This window comes from Spea bombifrons, chromosome 3, assembly GCF_027358695.1.
Source record: "Spea bombifrons isolate aSpeBom1 chromosome 3, aSpeBom1.2.pri, whole genome shotgun sequence".
Taxonomy (NCBI): Eukaryota; Metazoa; Chordata; class Amphibia; order Anura; family Pelobatidae; genus Spea; species Spea bombifrons.
Window position 1 is genome coordinate 15,259,229 of NC_071089.1, and position 16,452 is coordinate 15,275,680.

The window sequence follows — 16,452 nt, forward strand, 5'->3', positions numbered from 1 at the left end:
ACTAAAAGCATTTCTGCATCTTTACAAATAAGTGGATCCCGAGGCTGCCATTTTTTTTGCTACTGGAAACCGTGGAAGCAGATATTGTTAATTAGGTCTAAAAGGTGCAAGGACAGCTACCTAGTCCATATGAAAACCAGTGCCGTCTACAAAAATAACATTTACGCCAGGCAGACATACAGAAAATGATTAACTCCAAGAGATGGGAGCAATCTAGCATATACAAGTGCCCCCCCCAGTCCGACACAACAATTCTAAATAAATACTTAACATCCAACAAATTCCCTGGAAATCCAGTCTGCATATTGACAGAAATACAAGTAATATCTTCAGTTTTACTTAACATTCAGCAGACTTACAGGTTTCTTTGCGTGACACAATCCAACAGAGTATTGATCAAGCGTTCATAGTTCCTGTAAAACAAGCAAAGCCCTAATTAAAAGGACATTTAACGAAATCAAAGGGGGATCTTACGCACAAATAAACTATTACATATCAGAGTAAAGCCCTAGCTTCGCAGACTGCAGGCTCACGTGTGCCAGTGTGTCTCAGACGTGTTTGTTTTATTGGAAATTTGTATATTGTTCATTTTAAAGCTGCTCGCTTTCTTGACTGGTGCCGCCAGTCAAAATATAATATAATAATAGAAACAGTAATAGCGGCACATTATTCTGCAATAGTCCCAATACGGGGCAGCCAGATTATATACAGAAAAAAATGAAATGGAAAACTTGCAGGAGTTTATTTAGGAATATTTGTGAAATAAACTGATAATAAAGCTTTAATGGAGCTTCTTCTCTGAAAAACTCAGGGCATGTTCGCTAACAATCAAAATAGCAGAGAGCACAGCTTATATATGGATTTGATATCTGGAATCTTTATAGTCAAAAGAGAGGAATTCATGTTTTTGTTATTTAATAAGATATTATCTACTATTACCGGATATACTAGATAAGAATATATGCCCCCCGTAGACACATTGGGAATAGAAACGTACCGCAAAGACTCTGCATTCTTCTCTTCTTGCCTCTTGCTTGCTCGGCAGATTTCGTCGGGATGGGGCAGCTGTAATTTGGCAGGCGGGTGATTTGATTGCTGCAGAAGAATGCCAATTTCTATGCATGTCTCTGGTACCTTAAATAAGGTAAAAAAGGTAAATTAAAATAAAAACTTGCCATTGAACCTACAGGAGTTACAGTGCACTACCTATTTACCCGACATGCTGAAATAATAATAATAATAATAGTAAAAGAATAATTTCAGCATGATGCCCAGTATATCGGCTACTTAACTGTTCCAGCTACGCTGCCGAACTAAAGCCATTTTCTAACTAAGTGCAGCATTAGTACATGTGTTTTGGAAGAAGCGATGAATTGTCAGGTGACACAGTGATAGGTTATTGCTATATAAAAGGAAACGCTTTTTAAACGCATGTGTGTTTATTCATTTAAAACACCAAGGGAAGAATCCAATGACAGACCTGCTAAGGTTTACTTAACATATCAATGATTAATGATTTTTCTACACTGAACAGCAAACAGCTCCAGAAACATTAATCAAATGAAAAGCGAATCTTCACATGACATACACAACTAACTTCATGACTACCTATTGTTATATAGCTAGCGAATTATTGCTATATATATATATATATAATTATATATAATTATATATATATATATATATATATATATATATATATATATATATATATATATATATATATATATATATATATATATATATATATATAAGTCCATTTTTATACATACTGAAAAATCCAAGCCAATTGTCTCATACTGCCGATGGATCTTCTCTGCCAAATCATCAAAAAGGCGCACGATGGATGGCTTCTCCAAAGACATTGCTTTGCTGAGACCAGAAGAGACAATAGCCGGCCAAGTCTGCACGATGCACTCCCAGTCGTGGAGGTTGGCTAAGCAGACTCCACCATGGTTCCCAAGCAGACAATACAAGGCACCCTGCAAACAGGAGACATAGTGACAATTATGTCCATCGGGTACAGACTAATCACTTTTACGGATCACTTTCTGTATGTATTTTTATGCTGTGCATATCTGCAGGTTCTGACCAAACCTCAGGGTTGAGCAGCCCCTCCTGCCACACCGCTTCCTCGCTAATGGTGTCCAGAGAAGGCTTTCAATGGCATGAAAGTCTCTTTTGGGTTATAATGCAGTGCAGGCTCACCGATTCAGCTCCTCGATAAGCAATAAAGCCATGACAAATTATATAGGATTCGCCAAACTTGGGGTACTTTGACATAGTGGCAGGCTAAGCAATATATGCCCCCTATAGTACAACAAAATCCCTAATATTTATGCCTTATCCAGGAGTTTTTGGATAATACATGCTGAATATGCACTGAATTCTTGCTTTTGTAATCTGGCAATCATATTCCCTTCAATGCATATGATAGCTAAGAGGTCTCTGTAAACGTATGTGGGGGTCCCGATATGCGTTTGTCCCGTCTTCTGGCACCCAGCAGATTTGCTCAGCCAAACACATCTCCTTGCACCCAATATGCTCACCTCCAGCCCCGGCTAGGAGAAAGCGGACAGAGCTCCCTTTGAGTTAAACATTTTCTTGGAAGGAAGGGGAGCGCTTCTGCAAGGTTACAGATTCTACCTCAGGTAAGCACTTTTTTTCCCTAAATTCAAACAATGCATGTCAAAGTACTTACAGAGCACTTTTTACATGCATTGTTTTTCTAGGGGCATCGCTGGGACACAGGAGTGTCCCATTACTAATTAATGAGCATAAACAAGACTAACTTTAAGAAATTTAAGGAAAAAGTACCAACTCCCCCATAAAACTGAGGGCACGGAATCCTTACTTTGAACTGTTGCTGAGTGACGTCCTGCCTCTCCGGACGCAGGAATTCAAGTACAAGAGGAATTATATCCCGGCAGCAGAAATTGTAGGTTCCCAGAGCTGTGAAAAATGCTTGCTGAGCTTTGTTTCGCACCTACACAATATAATCACTGTGTTACACATCATACCGAAGCAAGAAAAGGAAACACAACTGCACACACAGACACAAGGTATATAAAGCTCTATATAACAGAATGTCTCAGCTACCAGGATACATTTAAAGACGTTTCTAAGAGTCCCAGGACGCAAGCAGTTACAGTATTAGAAGCAAATCATTGAGACTTTATGAATTCTTTTAGTTTGGGATGTATGCGGCTCTTTAATGGACTGGTTTATAAGAACAGCCACTGAAAATATTTTAACACATAATATTACACTATTTAGGGATATGACGTCCTTGACCTGAAACGTCCTATATATACTAAGCTTTATTTAGATTTACCGGGCTGGAGATTAATACTTAGTGTTTGTATCATCACATTCACGTGTGTTACAGACTGCAGAGGTCCACCTGCAGTACAACTATTCCACGCAATGACACTACTCACTTGACCGTATGAGCTTGTAGACAATCTCAGAAGATCCCTCAGCATGTCCTGGTGAACATTTTTATACTCGCAGCCTTCAACAGTTAACGTTCTCAGCTACAAAAAAAAATCCCAGATATAATTCAAAGCACTGTATTCCCACATTAATAGAGGCGCCACAATGATAAAGTACAATAAACATCTCAATACGTGTGCTTGATTCGCAGCACCTACTTAGTAGCGGAAACCTAGGATCCTTGTTGCGGAGTTGGACATCCTAAGAATTTTAGTTGGCAGGCAGCTGATAAAATGTTTTCTGTTTATTTCTGTACAGTCTGAGTTGTTGAGGGATATTCAGTTTTGTGAATTCATATGAACTAATAGGGTATGACAGTTCTATCACAAATAATAGACTGATGAAAATATTGTTATAAGCAGATCTTCCTATTTGCCATGGTTAAGGATTCAAGCATTACTATATCCATTCTGTGTGGCTCATCGCTGAGTAATTTTACATTCTCTACCGAAAGGTAACTTGTAAGCTGCCGTATATAAACGCATACACACACAGACTATATTTCAATACCAGTGCCTTTCTGAGACTGCAAAAACCCAAAACATAGACAAGATGAACAAGGGTCCCCGGTTAGACTTGGTTCGCCGTGTACCTCGTGCTGAAGCATTACTCTGTCAATCAGGAGGGCGCGGATGTGCTGCTTCTTACCCTGAAGCTGAAACAGAAAGAGGAGAGAAAGTAAAAGATTTGGGCCAGACACTAGTGACGTCAAACACATCACACATCTCCTTGAAATTTATATAACTGGTTCTGGAGTATATAAAGTTATCTCAGCTTAGAACATTCATTACATTAAGATCTCAAGAGTTGGGGCGCCATGTCTTCTGGGAATGTTACTGCTAACAATTCCTTTCTTCAAATTTCACATAATATTCTATGAGTTTATCTACTTTGTGCTTTCTAAAAATGGAAAGAAAACACCTACATTTCTTGCATTACTGGATTGTATTTTATGTAAGAAGCACTATTTTATAGAAGTGAGAAACAATGTGAACATTTTAACCTACTGCCTCATATGTCTACCGGCTCAGACTGGAACATTTTACTTGCGCTTTAAGGCCAGTGGCTGATGAATGACTTCACTTTCGCAGCATGCGGGGCCTGAGCAGACTTGGATAGGAGGAACTATCTAACCTGGTATTTACCTGGTGTGTCCAACGGGCAGTACACGACATTATACCGTATATGTGTGTTCAAACATTTCCTGAGCATTCAGTAAAATCAGGCATTGAATACACAATCCCTTTTATAAAACCACTAATGATGACTGTAAACCATCAAAGATCTATGTAAAAATCTTACAAGGACATCCTCTCTCTATACACAGCAAAGGGTTTTTGTAAACATGTAAGTTTGAAAAAGTCTATGTTTTATATAAAAGTTTTTACAAACCCGATTTTCCATGGACTTTTTGACCAAAGTAAAACTCTTCCATCGGGAATCAAACTCGTGTTTGTGAGATCCTTGGAACTGCAGAAGGTCCCCAATAATCTGCCAAAAAAATGACATGAATATCAGCGACAGAACACAAAAACACAAATTAGAGAAACACTTATTTGAAGAAGATGTATACCTTTATTATTAGGAACAAAGACTTGGTGTCATCTTCTGAGTGGTCAAGGATATAGTCTGTCATTGAGAAGATGATGGGCATTAGTGGGCAGCCTACATCGCAAGATTAGTTATCACAAAATGGAACATTTATTTTAAGAAATAACACTTACGCAAAAGTTTCCTGAGTATTTTTGAAATTGATTCTCTGTAGTTTTCTTTACGATAGTCTAAAAATAGAGAAAGAACACTTACATTTTTAACTATAAAGGCATAGAACTAATGCTGCTCTAAATAGAAGAAAAGAGAGAGATCAAGCAGCGGGTAGTAAGAACATTGATCATTCCTACCTCTTCTGCGTGTTCTCTGTAACACAACTATATGTATTATACACTCTATGCCACCAGTATGTTCTAATTCATCTAATTCAAATGAGGACATCTCACTTTTAGCATATGCATCCCTAGTCCAGTTACTGCAGTCTGTAGCCTTTTGAAAATGATTCTATAAATTTTATCATTGATACATTTCCTACATACATTTTCTGATATCGATGGGGTACAAGATTACCTATCAAGTAGTCAAGTTGGCCTAGCACATATTGAGCTGGAAAACTGTACTAAAGATGGATCAAATGCCTAGTAGCAGAGCTCTCACACCTTTCAAAGGCTATACCTTGGTGTTCAGAACATTGGGTACTAAATATTGGGCTTTAACAGTAAATTCAACTAAACACCAAGCAAAGCAGGATGGGCAAAAGGACCGTTTCATTCATAAAGATCCAAACCAAATAAACTGGTAGAACTCATCTTGTGATGCGATGAAATGTTAAAGGGAGCCAACTTACCGTAGTGAATACCAGTGAAGAGTTTGGTCTCATCCAAAGACACCATGCTTGTAACCCTACATAACATAACACGTGCAACATAAGCTCAATATATACATTACAGAAAATGTGTAACCTTTGGGGGTCATCCAAGGTTAAATTATATGAGCTGGTAGAAAAGATTTCAGGCATGAACGATTTTACAATCATGAGACATTTCCTACTGGAAAAAGCTGCAAGGTGGGGCGGTGGAATTGAGACCAAGAGACCTAGGAAGCATGTTTAACTACGCGGAGACCTTAAGAGATACGTCAATCCAAGTGACATATACACTCCCATGAGCTCAATTAAAGCCAATTTCTACAGGCAAAGGGTAACTAAAAGGGTTCTGGGAAAGAATGACCAATGAAACATTCTAGCCACATTTTAGGTGTCAGGCCTTAAAATGATCATATGTCACAATAACATTGCATGGGAATGGGAAACAGTTGTAGAGGCGAGGGAGAAAGAAAAAAAAGTTTAAAGAAGGAGCTAGAATATTAACATGGTTTGCTTAATTGACACACAATGTAAAATATCAACAGAAATGAGAGCGTTACTTACAGGTGGGTTACTCGCTCTCCACGCAGAGGAGGTAGAAGATTCCCTGAGCCGGTGAGACAATTATGCACGATAGTCAGACACTGCTGAATGTCATCCCTTACAAACACAAAAAGAACACTTTACTCTGGATTCAGTCCCCAGTTGAAGGAGTCCTTCCCCCCCCCCCACTAAGCCATGAGGCACAACCTGCAAAATCTATAATTACATCAATTCTAAAGCGTCTCACACTAAAATATCAAACATTTCTACAATTCTAAATAGGTAAGATTACCTGGACATCTCAATCTCTCCGCTGCCATAGCGCTCCAGTTTCTGTAGCTCTGGCTGTAGAAAGTGATCCAGAAGGTAGTACGCAAAGTCAATCTCCTCCGCCGAAGGGACGTGCCACTTGATATTGAGGTTCCACAAATCACCTGGTTTCCCCCAGTCCTTTGCAATTAAAAATATAGCAGCTTATCAGTGTGCTCTTACTGGAAATGTAATTATACAAATGTGAACTCCCAACCTAAATTGGCAGTGACACAAGGAAACGGTCACCAATATTCTACTATAAAGCTCTATATAGTAATCCTAAACCCCCAGAAAACATCAATGTGAGCTATTTGTATTTTTCAAGTAACTTCACCTGGTTTCAGGTAAAGGGCAGGACAATATAGGTAATTGGTGATGCCAACACTAGTATACACTACCTTCTATTAGGAGATCAGTGCCCTCAAGCATAAGAGACATGGGCATACTTAAAAATAAAAAAAAAAAAAAAAAACAGCTAAAGAAATGTAATTGAAATAAAAACACATTTGGTTTTATAACATTTAGACTTACCTTGATAGGGAAGTATTGAGACAGCGGCTTATCGAATCCCCCAGGTACACTGCAGTACTCGGTGGGGTAGATGAGCGTGCTGGAACGCAGCAGATGGTGGAGAAGGTTGCAGGACAATGTGTAGCCCTGCTTGCAGGTGAAGTGCAACGTGCGCCTTAGAATCTTTACAAGCTGATCTCTGTAAGGAAGCAGCTTCGCTCCGTCCACCCTTGTTATCTGCCGGCACAGAACACAGAAATCATCCCAGAGAAACACCCTCAAGTGTACATATAAAAATCAGATGCAATCAGATGTAATTATATTTTATACATATGACAAGGCTTAAAAATGCAGAGGCTTTTCAAATAAAGTAGGGAGCGATTATTACGACATCTGCAGCAAATACAAACCGAAAGCTCCGTTTCCCTTCTATCTGATCTGTATTCTTTCTAAAGATAGAGTTAGTTACTCATCTGCCCGTTTTTTCTTGCGGTTTAAAACTATAAACTGGCAATGAGTGATTTTGCACATCTATAAGAAAACAGAACATTTCTTTACCTCAGACAAAAGCTGCAGATTCCACAGCAATTCCTTATCCAACTCTTCGTCTTTGAGGACGTCATCGTCTGAAGGGGATAAGACAAACATTCATTTATGATCTTCACCAAGATCTCGTTGAGTCCTTATTTTCATCGTACGTCGGCACAATATATGTTGGGTATTACAGGGACCATCACAAGAAGATGGTGATTTTACTTAAATATTTTTATGACGTCAATAATGTCTATTCACCAAAGAGAGTTGTGTTTTCTTTTATGAAGGGCCAACCTGAACATCATGAGGTTTCCCCAGCTAGGAGGGCACAGCTAGCCCTGAATAATGCATAGCGCAATGGGCGAGGAGACTGAAGAAATCACGTTGACCGAACTATACATTATTCAGGGCCAGCCAAGCACTCCCTTCAGCAGAAGCTCGCTGGGGTTTGTCCTTCACAATGAATAGTGAAATCAAAGAGGTCAAAGCACAGCTCTCCTATGTCAACTCTTCCTTCAGACACTAGTCCTAACTGTCTTTTACACTCTCTTTACACAGACGTTCTGTACACAATCAGCGTGTAAAAACCAAAAGGCCATACGGTTAGCGGTAGTGGTTTTCTGCATACAAAACATATGGTCATACTTTTTTATGCTTTGCAACTATTTCTATGCACTATATAGGAGATTATGAAGCCCGAGGTTGCCATCAAACCTCTGTACACACTTTGTCATTCATATAACTATTGTGGGAAATTAAAACCAACCACCATCGTCGGATGCAGTCAATTGATGAATGTTGCATTTATTAAGCTAACTTTAGTCTTTATCCCCAAGGTACAGATCTTATAAGCAAAGTAAAATAATTACAATAAATGCAAAAAGAAAAGTAAGAAGAAGCCTTAGGACTTACTACTAGTGAGTTGCGTTATAACATTGCAGCAATGAGGCAGAAAGAGCTTCAAAGACTCCACAGGGCAACACTGAAAATATTGAATTACAAAAAACATGGCATTTTGACACACGTTGTTACAAGGAAAAAAAAGTGCAGTTCAGATATTGTCATCTGCCATAACTGGGAAAACATTCAATCAACCAGCAGAGTAATTGGCACGAGTAAATAAACCAGACGGCCAACCTGAACTTCTCCATTAATCATGACGGAGGTCGTATTGGCTTCATACTGGCCGTATGTGGTCATCACACGTGAGTATCTGGCCAAGAAGGCCTGTTTGCTCAAGACAGCTTTCAGACTCATATGTGCAAAATCAGATTACTCTAGATGAAATGTATTCTACTCTGCAAACAATTATATATATATATATATAATGTACAAGTAGTTATGATACATAAAAAATATTGCACACATACAAAATATGACTTAATTTGTATGTTTACACGCAAGCAATATGTAAATCGTCCGTCACCTTCACAGCTGCCCGGCACAAGTCCGCCACCATTCTGCCTGAAACTCTTGTTTCGAATATGTTAGAAACTGCAAAATTGAAAACTTTCTCCAAAGCAACCTTAAAAGAAATAAATAAGTTAAAAGCAAAAAAAACCAATGTAGCCCGAGAACAAGTAACACATTTAAACGCATTCCACACTCTTGAAATAACCACAATGAAGTAAGCTCACCCGTCTGTGACAGATAATAATGAGCACAGACACACAAATAAGCCATGTTTACATAATTGCTACAATACTAGACCAAGCAAATAGGAAAAATGTTAAGATAAACGAGTGAGGATTTATCACAAAAAGCGTTTATCAAACACTTTCAGTGATTTTCTGGACTCGCTGCTCTGATTTCCGTTCTATACATCTCAGATATAAGAGATACACTTTGATCAGTTAATGCTGGGTAGCGCATTTTCGGCACGCCGCACCTTGAAGATTTCTCTGGAACACTGAGTGAGGATCGTGCTGAACGTGGATGACAGGCCAAGTTCTACCAGGCTCTCTAAATGAGTCATTTTTTCGGTTTCCGTCTCCTCCCGGGTCTGTTCCAGAGCGCTGCTTTCAATCAGGGCAAAACACCTGGAGAAACAACAAAACTGTTTACTTCCAATGGAAAATCCAACCGCTTCCCAGGCTCCCCCACAGCAATCTGGAATGGGAGTCCATGCTCGCTTTCCTCCCACCTATTTCAGAGTCTGCCTCTGTTGCGTCCTCTGTGTTTGCTTCTCACAGTCGAAAACACTATCACTACCTCTTTCTGAACTCTTTAGAATATGTACTGATAAGGCTAGAAAGAATTATACGGCTGCGCAGACTAAATAGGCAAGAGGATCTATTCTCAGCTTGCCTCGCTGGCTGGACATGGCGATGTAAATGAATTTGAATCGACTGATCCACTGATCTACATCTAAGATTTCAAAGTATTATTTTATTTAGGCAAACGTTTGTTCATGTTTTCTACCAATCATTACGTCTCCAGTAATTTCCAACATGTTTAGTTAATTTTTATTAGCGCATTAAAAATATTCATAAAAACTACCTGTCCATGAACTGTAGGACAAAGTCTTCAAATTCTGCAGTGGCTGAACACAGCTCCCGCTCCACCTTTCCCCAAAAATAAGAGAAAGTCAGAACGAATGTATTGGTGCATCAATCAGACGTATTTCTAAAACCATCAGAGAGTTCTACCTCTGAAAAAGTGTTGTTTTCTTGCAGCAGGGACGAGCAGTCTACTAAAGGCACCAATGTGGAAAACGTTGCAATAAACTGGAATGTAATCTGGAGGAAGAAAAAAAACAAAAAAAAAACAAGTAAAACGGCTAATTTGATTTGAACAAATGTATGAAGTAAGAACCAAGAGAACAAGTCACACTCACCATACACTTGCTAAAATCATTAGGATCGACACCAGGGAGCGCTCTCATCAGCAGAGGTAGCATATGCGTTGGACCTTCTGGGAACCATCTCCCTCCGGACACGAGGCTACGAGCCACTCCAATGACACAGCTTAACGTGGCGGTTAGCTGGTGAGGCTCAGTTAGCGTTTCCAAAGCTGGATAGGTTCTAATCGTGGAAATAAATACACACGGAACACCGGCATCAGCAGGGCACTAGTATATGTACGAGACGCATGGGGATTGGCTATCGAATGGTTTACATGTGGTTAAGGAGATCTAAAAAGGTTTCTTTCGGCTGTCAGGCTAACTACTTCTTTACAGGAGGGAGACGTTTGAGGTATCTGTTCCAGCACAACTAACCCTTGGAAAGTAATAGAATTCAAATTAAGTCTGTAGATGGTTGTAAAATGGTAATATATATTTATTAAAGTAACTTTTAAAATGATGGACGAGTCACGACAGAAAATACGATGCTGCAATCACATGCGCGGAAACCAAAGAAGCAATTGTAGAGTAATACAGAGAGCGCTTTCTGTGCATACGGAAATGGAGGGGGTCTTATTAGACCCACTGGCGCTCACACAACTCTGGACCCAACGCCGGATTAGAGATTAGAAGTCTCATTTACCTTTCAAGCACGGGGGGAATAACAAGCTCTGGGCGCATCAGCGCAAGGTTTTGCAGTGCCTGCGCAGCCTCAAGGCTTCCGGTTTTGCTAAACATCGCCAAAAGGACAGGTTGCATTATACTTTCAACAAAGTCTGTCACATCTTGGTCGCTAAGTCTGTGACTGGCTAGCACGGGGGTGAGCCAGGATGGCTTCTTATATCTCTCCCTGTGCAATCGTCGAACAACACAGCATGGCAACCTCTGGAGCAGCTTCATTAGTTTTGTCTATTAAACACAAAAATAACAAAATGTCAGTGTAATATACGTTTAATGGAGCAGACGTGAATGCAATTAATAGGTGAGAAGACGACATGCATTGCCGTGCACAGATCATTACTTAAGTCTAATAAGATTCACTGTGATCCATCAGTGTCTCGGTCATGAGACTTATCCTGCAACCAGATTGCAAAATAGATTCACGAGTAGTCATGCCACAGGGGAGAGCTAAAAACATAAGGGACATCTATTTTTAGGATGCCCTATTAACGAAAGACCCAAATAAAAGAAGCGGCTTGGATCAACACTTATTAAACCAGTAGATTTTGTAAACAAGGAGAGGTGATGCATGATAACTTGCTGAATAAACCACCTCAGCTAAATGTATGTGGCTGCTTTAAGAGTATAATTACATGCCAAAAAATTCAAAAATGTTTTGGCAAATCAGGCCTGCAAAAGTATGACAAGTTGCCCAAAAATACCACTTATGGAAAAAAAAAAAAAAAAACTAAAATTGCTACCATTTATTTCTGTAGCACCAAAGAATTGAACTTATGTGCGAGAGTGTCGCACGCCACGTATTGTCACGTGACGAGCACTGAAACGTGTCCCTGGCAATCAGAAATAAATGTCATTCCTGAAAAGTAAGAACGTCAAAGAGGTGCGAGGCGACTTAAGAGTCAAAGGCTTGACATTTCCAGGAGGAGCTATGAACAACACGAACGCTTGGGAAAACTTCATCATCTGTTTGACTCAACGGTCTGTTTACTAACCCTCCAGCTGCTGCTGGAATATGACTCCCATCACCCAAGCCAGGGGTCATTGCATATGTTTTCCATTTGCTTATGCCAAGATCCAACTGAAATACACTTCATACATCAAGCTTACGTTCTTCCGTTACTTACCAGCCACCTCCCGTTGTTGGATGGATGGTAAAAGGAAGTAATGCTATTAAACAGCCCAGTTAAATGTGTCTGCACGGTCTTGCTTGGTCCACCCTGAACAAAAAAAACAAACAGTGACCGGTGTAAAGCGGATACAAAACGTTACCTTCCATGTGTGAAAGCGTCTGTAATACGCTGCAATACTATGAAGAGTCCGTGATATGCAGAAGGAAAGGGCGACACAATGTTTCGTGTTGAGATTGTCCACTTCTGTTCTCGGCTCTCTTAGCGCGCCATGAGTACACAATAGTTACAAGTGAACCATAATAATGGTTGAGGACACATCTAACGTACCAATGAAAACAGCTACTTATTCTTAGATCTACAGCTACAAACAAGTATTTGTCTACCGTGACCCACCATCATTGCCGTTATCCATATTACTGCATGTCCGATGTCGTAGGCATTCGTTAGCTGTCTTGGAACCAACACTTGGCTGCTTCCTACCGGCAGATTTAAGCTTCGGAGAACCCTGGTGAAGATCTGAAGTGACAATAAAAATTATACGGTTATGTAACATTCACAGAATACTGCAGCCATGACTACTGAATAGATAACAATAGGCTTACATCTATTTCAGTTTAAGGGTAATTAAACACATTTACTATCCAATTCCTTCTCCATAATGGTGTTAAGGTATGGGTGAAGGCTTTTCCCATGGCCATTACTTTAAAGCAATAGTAAAGAGCAAGCTGTCTACTTTCTAGTATGCAGGTACTCATTTTCAAGTTGGGGTTTAGTCACTGACTGTAAGGACCCTTTTGAGGTCCAAATGTGTGTGTATAAAGGTAGCTAAACTTAAAGCACTTAGTCCAGTTTAAATCTACTTGCTGTCACATCTATGAAGCCAGATTACGGGTTTGCTTGCAATGTTTTTAATAAATGTGAAGGTATAGGTCAACTAATAAAATCACTTCTATAAAGCATTAACTGAAACTACCAGAAGTTAAATGCAAGCAACTACTCAACTATGTAAAAACTGCAAAAAGATATACCTTTGGTACATATGGGTCCCAATCAATGTACCCAATGTTGTCATTTGCCAAGCGTGCAAAAAGGTTCACAAGGTGCTGCAGAGAGGAGAAAAAATTTAGGCAGGGATACCAAAAATATAATTCACTTGTTTTATGTTAGGTGACAAACGCTGAACATTTGACGACAACTAGAAGGGTATTAGATATTTTAAACAAGGCAGTTATGCGTTTGATTTCTCGTAGAGTATTCTTTATTTCCACAACACAGATAACTGTGCACAGTATTCTGACATAAAAAACGTCAGCAATTAGGTATTTTTTTTACAGTAATGTGACCGGTACATGTTACATATCTCAATTCTAAAGTATCAAAAAGGAACAAACTCCACAGATCCCAAGAAACCGTGTGATATCTTAACACCCTATTAACAGAATTGCTCCCTCCACTATCACCCCAGTAATTGGTGGGGTTCATAAATTGCTGTGCAGAAGATTGTGTCACCAAATGAGAAACCGTCCCGTACCTTTCTACTGTAGCAGACTTCGTTCAGTGTACAAATCTCCACAATAGACAGAAAATGGTCTTAGAATTATATTAATAATCACTGTGCACAATTAGAGTATCCAGCATGACTTATGTGCAAAAATATAATGCTCTTAGCTTCCCTTCCCTTCGCTAAATAAATTGTGCAGTAAAGTCTTATTTTGCAAAAAATGCATCCAAACGCCTATTTCCTAAGAAAGACAAACCAAGTCAAAATGTCAATTGGATCATCAGTGGCTGCCCATACGTGTAGACATTTTAAGCATAAACTAGAGCAATTCTGTTAATAGGAGATTAGATTTTTTGATGTTCGTAAATAATTGTTCCTTTAGTTTTACACCAGTGCTTCTGCGGAAGTGCTTGTTTTCCGTTATAATTTTTATACGTGTGCCGCCACCTCCTTAGTTGCCGCAATGTTTAGTGCGTCAGCTACAGCATCTGGTTAAAGTTATTACAAGAAAATATGCAAAACAACAGCCATAGATCTTGCGGTTTACACGTTGCAATGATTCTCCCCGTACATACCCCTTCCCACTGAGGAAGATTCTGTACTGAAAGCCAAAGGCCCATTAATTCATCAAACCAAAGCCTGAAAGCGAAGAATAAGAAGAAGTCAAACAATTAGACAATCCCAACTCATGTCTTTAATGTTACGGTTGCGTTCAAACACACAGCAGGAACTCAAATCATCCGGATCATCAACCCCTGACTGCTGCTACAACACAGCTCCGTCAACTCACAATTTAGCCGACTACACAGTACTAAAGATAGTTCTTAACGGAAAGGGTTAAAAGTCTGAACATGTGTAGAGTGTATGACACGACTATAGTGGCTTGTAGTGAGCAATCTACCGCACATTTTACACACTGCAATCACGGTTGTAACGGCTGAAATACATGCGCAGGTACCCAGGGCTGCCTATAAAACGGGTCAACTGCTGCTCATCTGTAAAGGACGAGTGAAGGAGAAACATGACCGTCATAATGTTTATGTTGGCTTCTTCACAGAAAAAAGCAGGTTCAAGCTCAACGCAATAAGAGATATACTGTATTTCTAATCCAACATGTCACCCTCCTTTGTTAAACGCTACATGTGAGTCTATGGAGGGCGTGTGTGACTAGGTCGGACGAGGAGATCAAAGATGTCCCCCGTAACCGGCCCATTGTGCAGCGGGACACTGGGGGCTTGATCTGCCCCCATCACAATGGGCCGGTTACAGGGGACATCTTTGATGCCCTCATTCCACCTATCCACACATGCATTAAAAGCTGCTGCGTTCCTTTTACTGGATTCTTGATATTGACCGCCAAGGGGACTGGCTGGGGGGCTGCCCTACAGCACCCCCAAAAGTAAATACACCACTGAATAAAACCTTAATTTCATTAATAACTTTATTCATATTCTATATAGTCTACTCAATAAATAATAACATCTTTACAGGTCCGATGAGAGGCAGAAGGGAGGAGAAACTGAGACTGACAGATAATAGCCAAGGCTTCTAAACCCAGCAGCCACTCCAGCTCTCCACACTCGGCCCCAAGCCCTTTCCACGCCAGCATCTACCAGCCCGCCATGCATAATAGTCAGTGACTCTCGGGGATCTCTGCATCAGAGGATACTCATAACATGAACATATTTCAAACATGTGCCCTAGATACTCACCTGAATCCTTTACAATGCAGGTCTGGAGGTAGAGAGGTAGGCAAAAACAAATCAAGATAACTAATTGCCTTTTGCATGGTGACATCAAAAGGACACATTAAAGGCCGCCACTCTTCTAACATTTCTGCAGTCGCGGAATCTGGAAAATAACTTTGAAAGGAAATTTTAAAAAAGGTCTTCTTAGTCTTTCATATAAAAAAAAAAGTAAAAAAAAAATAATAATAATAATAAGTAAAGTAGATCAGTGAAAAGATTTGTGGCACCGAGTTAATGCCAGGAATATTCATGCTTTTAAACCGCAAACAATTAGCCCTGCAAGTTTGACAGGTATGACGCTGTAATAGAAAAGCCCTAAAAACGGTGTTCTTTAAAAAGGTTAACTTTAAAATACTCTTCCATGTAGATAAAATATAGCTAGCAAAATTATATTAAAAACATTTTAATCCCAGCCTCTTCCAGAAGAGAGAAGGGAAAAGTATTAAAACACACAAAATATCCACATAAAATCAACATACAATAAAAAGGGAAATAAATATATATATTTTTTTTTTTTTTTTTATATATATACATACATGATGAGCTTTTTGGACCATCAGCAGAATACTAATGACCGAGTGATGGGTATGTTTACTAAGCGTGGGTGAAAGCTATTAAAAGGTACTCCGTTTTAGTTACTTTTACGACTTGATTTGGAATGTATTGGGAAATAATGAGGAGCGTTGCGGGGGGGGCAGTACTTAACCACTATATCATGTTATGTGATGCATATTTTGTGG

General features: G+C 39.5%; 1 protein-coding gene across 1 annotated transcript in view; it reads right to left on the minus strand.

Annotated features, from left to right (window-relative positions):
• Positions 1 to 16,452, minus strand: part of PSME4 (proteasome activator subunit 4) — a 48,217-nt gene that overhangs the window by 13,091 nt on the left and 18,674 nt on the right. Inside the window, exons 5-30 of the mRNA XM_053459260.1 lie at positions 15,677 to 15,826; positions 14,540 to 14,603; positions 13,492 to 13,566; positions 12,857 to 12,979; positions 12,458 to 12,550; positions 11,296 to 11,561; positions 10,647 to 10,833; positions 10,459 to 10,548; positions 10,310 to 10,374; positions 9,699 to 9,849; positions 9,237 to 9,335; positions 8,723 to 8,792; positions 7,835 to 7,902; positions 7,298 to 7,513; positions 6,747 to 6,904; positions 6,476 to 6,571; positions 5,894 to 5,949; positions 5,220 to 5,276; positions 5,069 to 5,124; positions 4,888 to 4,986; positions 4,088 to 4,150; positions 3,441 to 3,536; positions 2,855 to 2,986; positions 1,773 to 1,982; positions 998 to 1,134; positions 360 to 413 (exon numbers count right to left, since the gene is read on the minus strand). Of these exons, the coding sequence (XP_053315235.1) occupies positions 360 to 413; positions 998 to 1,134; positions 1,773 to 1,982; positions 2,855 to 2,986; positions 3,441 to 3,536; positions 4,088 to 4,150; positions 4,888 to 4,986; positions 5,069 to 5,124; positions 5,220 to 5,276; positions 5,894 to 5,949; positions 6,476 to 6,571; positions 6,747 to 6,904; positions 7,298 to 7,513; positions 7,835 to 7,902; positions 8,723 to 8,792; positions 9,237 to 9,335; positions 9,699 to 9,849; positions 10,310 to 10,374; positions 10,459 to 10,548; positions 10,647 to 10,833; positions 11,296 to 11,561; positions 12,458 to 12,550; positions 12,857 to 12,979; positions 13,492 to 13,566; positions 14,540 to 14,603; positions 15,677 to 15,826 (2,931 nt within the window). The remainder of the gene's footprint in view (positions 1 to 359; positions 414 to 997; positions 1,135 to 1,772; positions 1,983 to 2,854; positions 2,987 to 3,440; positions 3,537 to 4,087; positions 4,151 to 4,887; positions 4,987 to 5,068; positions 5,125 to 5,219; positions 5,277 to 5,893; positions 5,950 to 6,475; positions 6,572 to 6,746; positions 6,905 to 7,297; positions 7,514 to 7,834; positions 7,903 to 8,722; positions 8,793 to 9,236; positions 9,336 to 9,698; positions 9,850 to 10,309; positions 10,375 to 10,458; positions 10,549 to 10,646; positions 10,834 to 11,295; positions 11,562 to 12,457; positions 12,551 to 12,856; positions 12,980 to 13,491; positions 13,567 to 14,539; positions 14,604 to 15,676; positions 15,827 to 16,452) is intronic.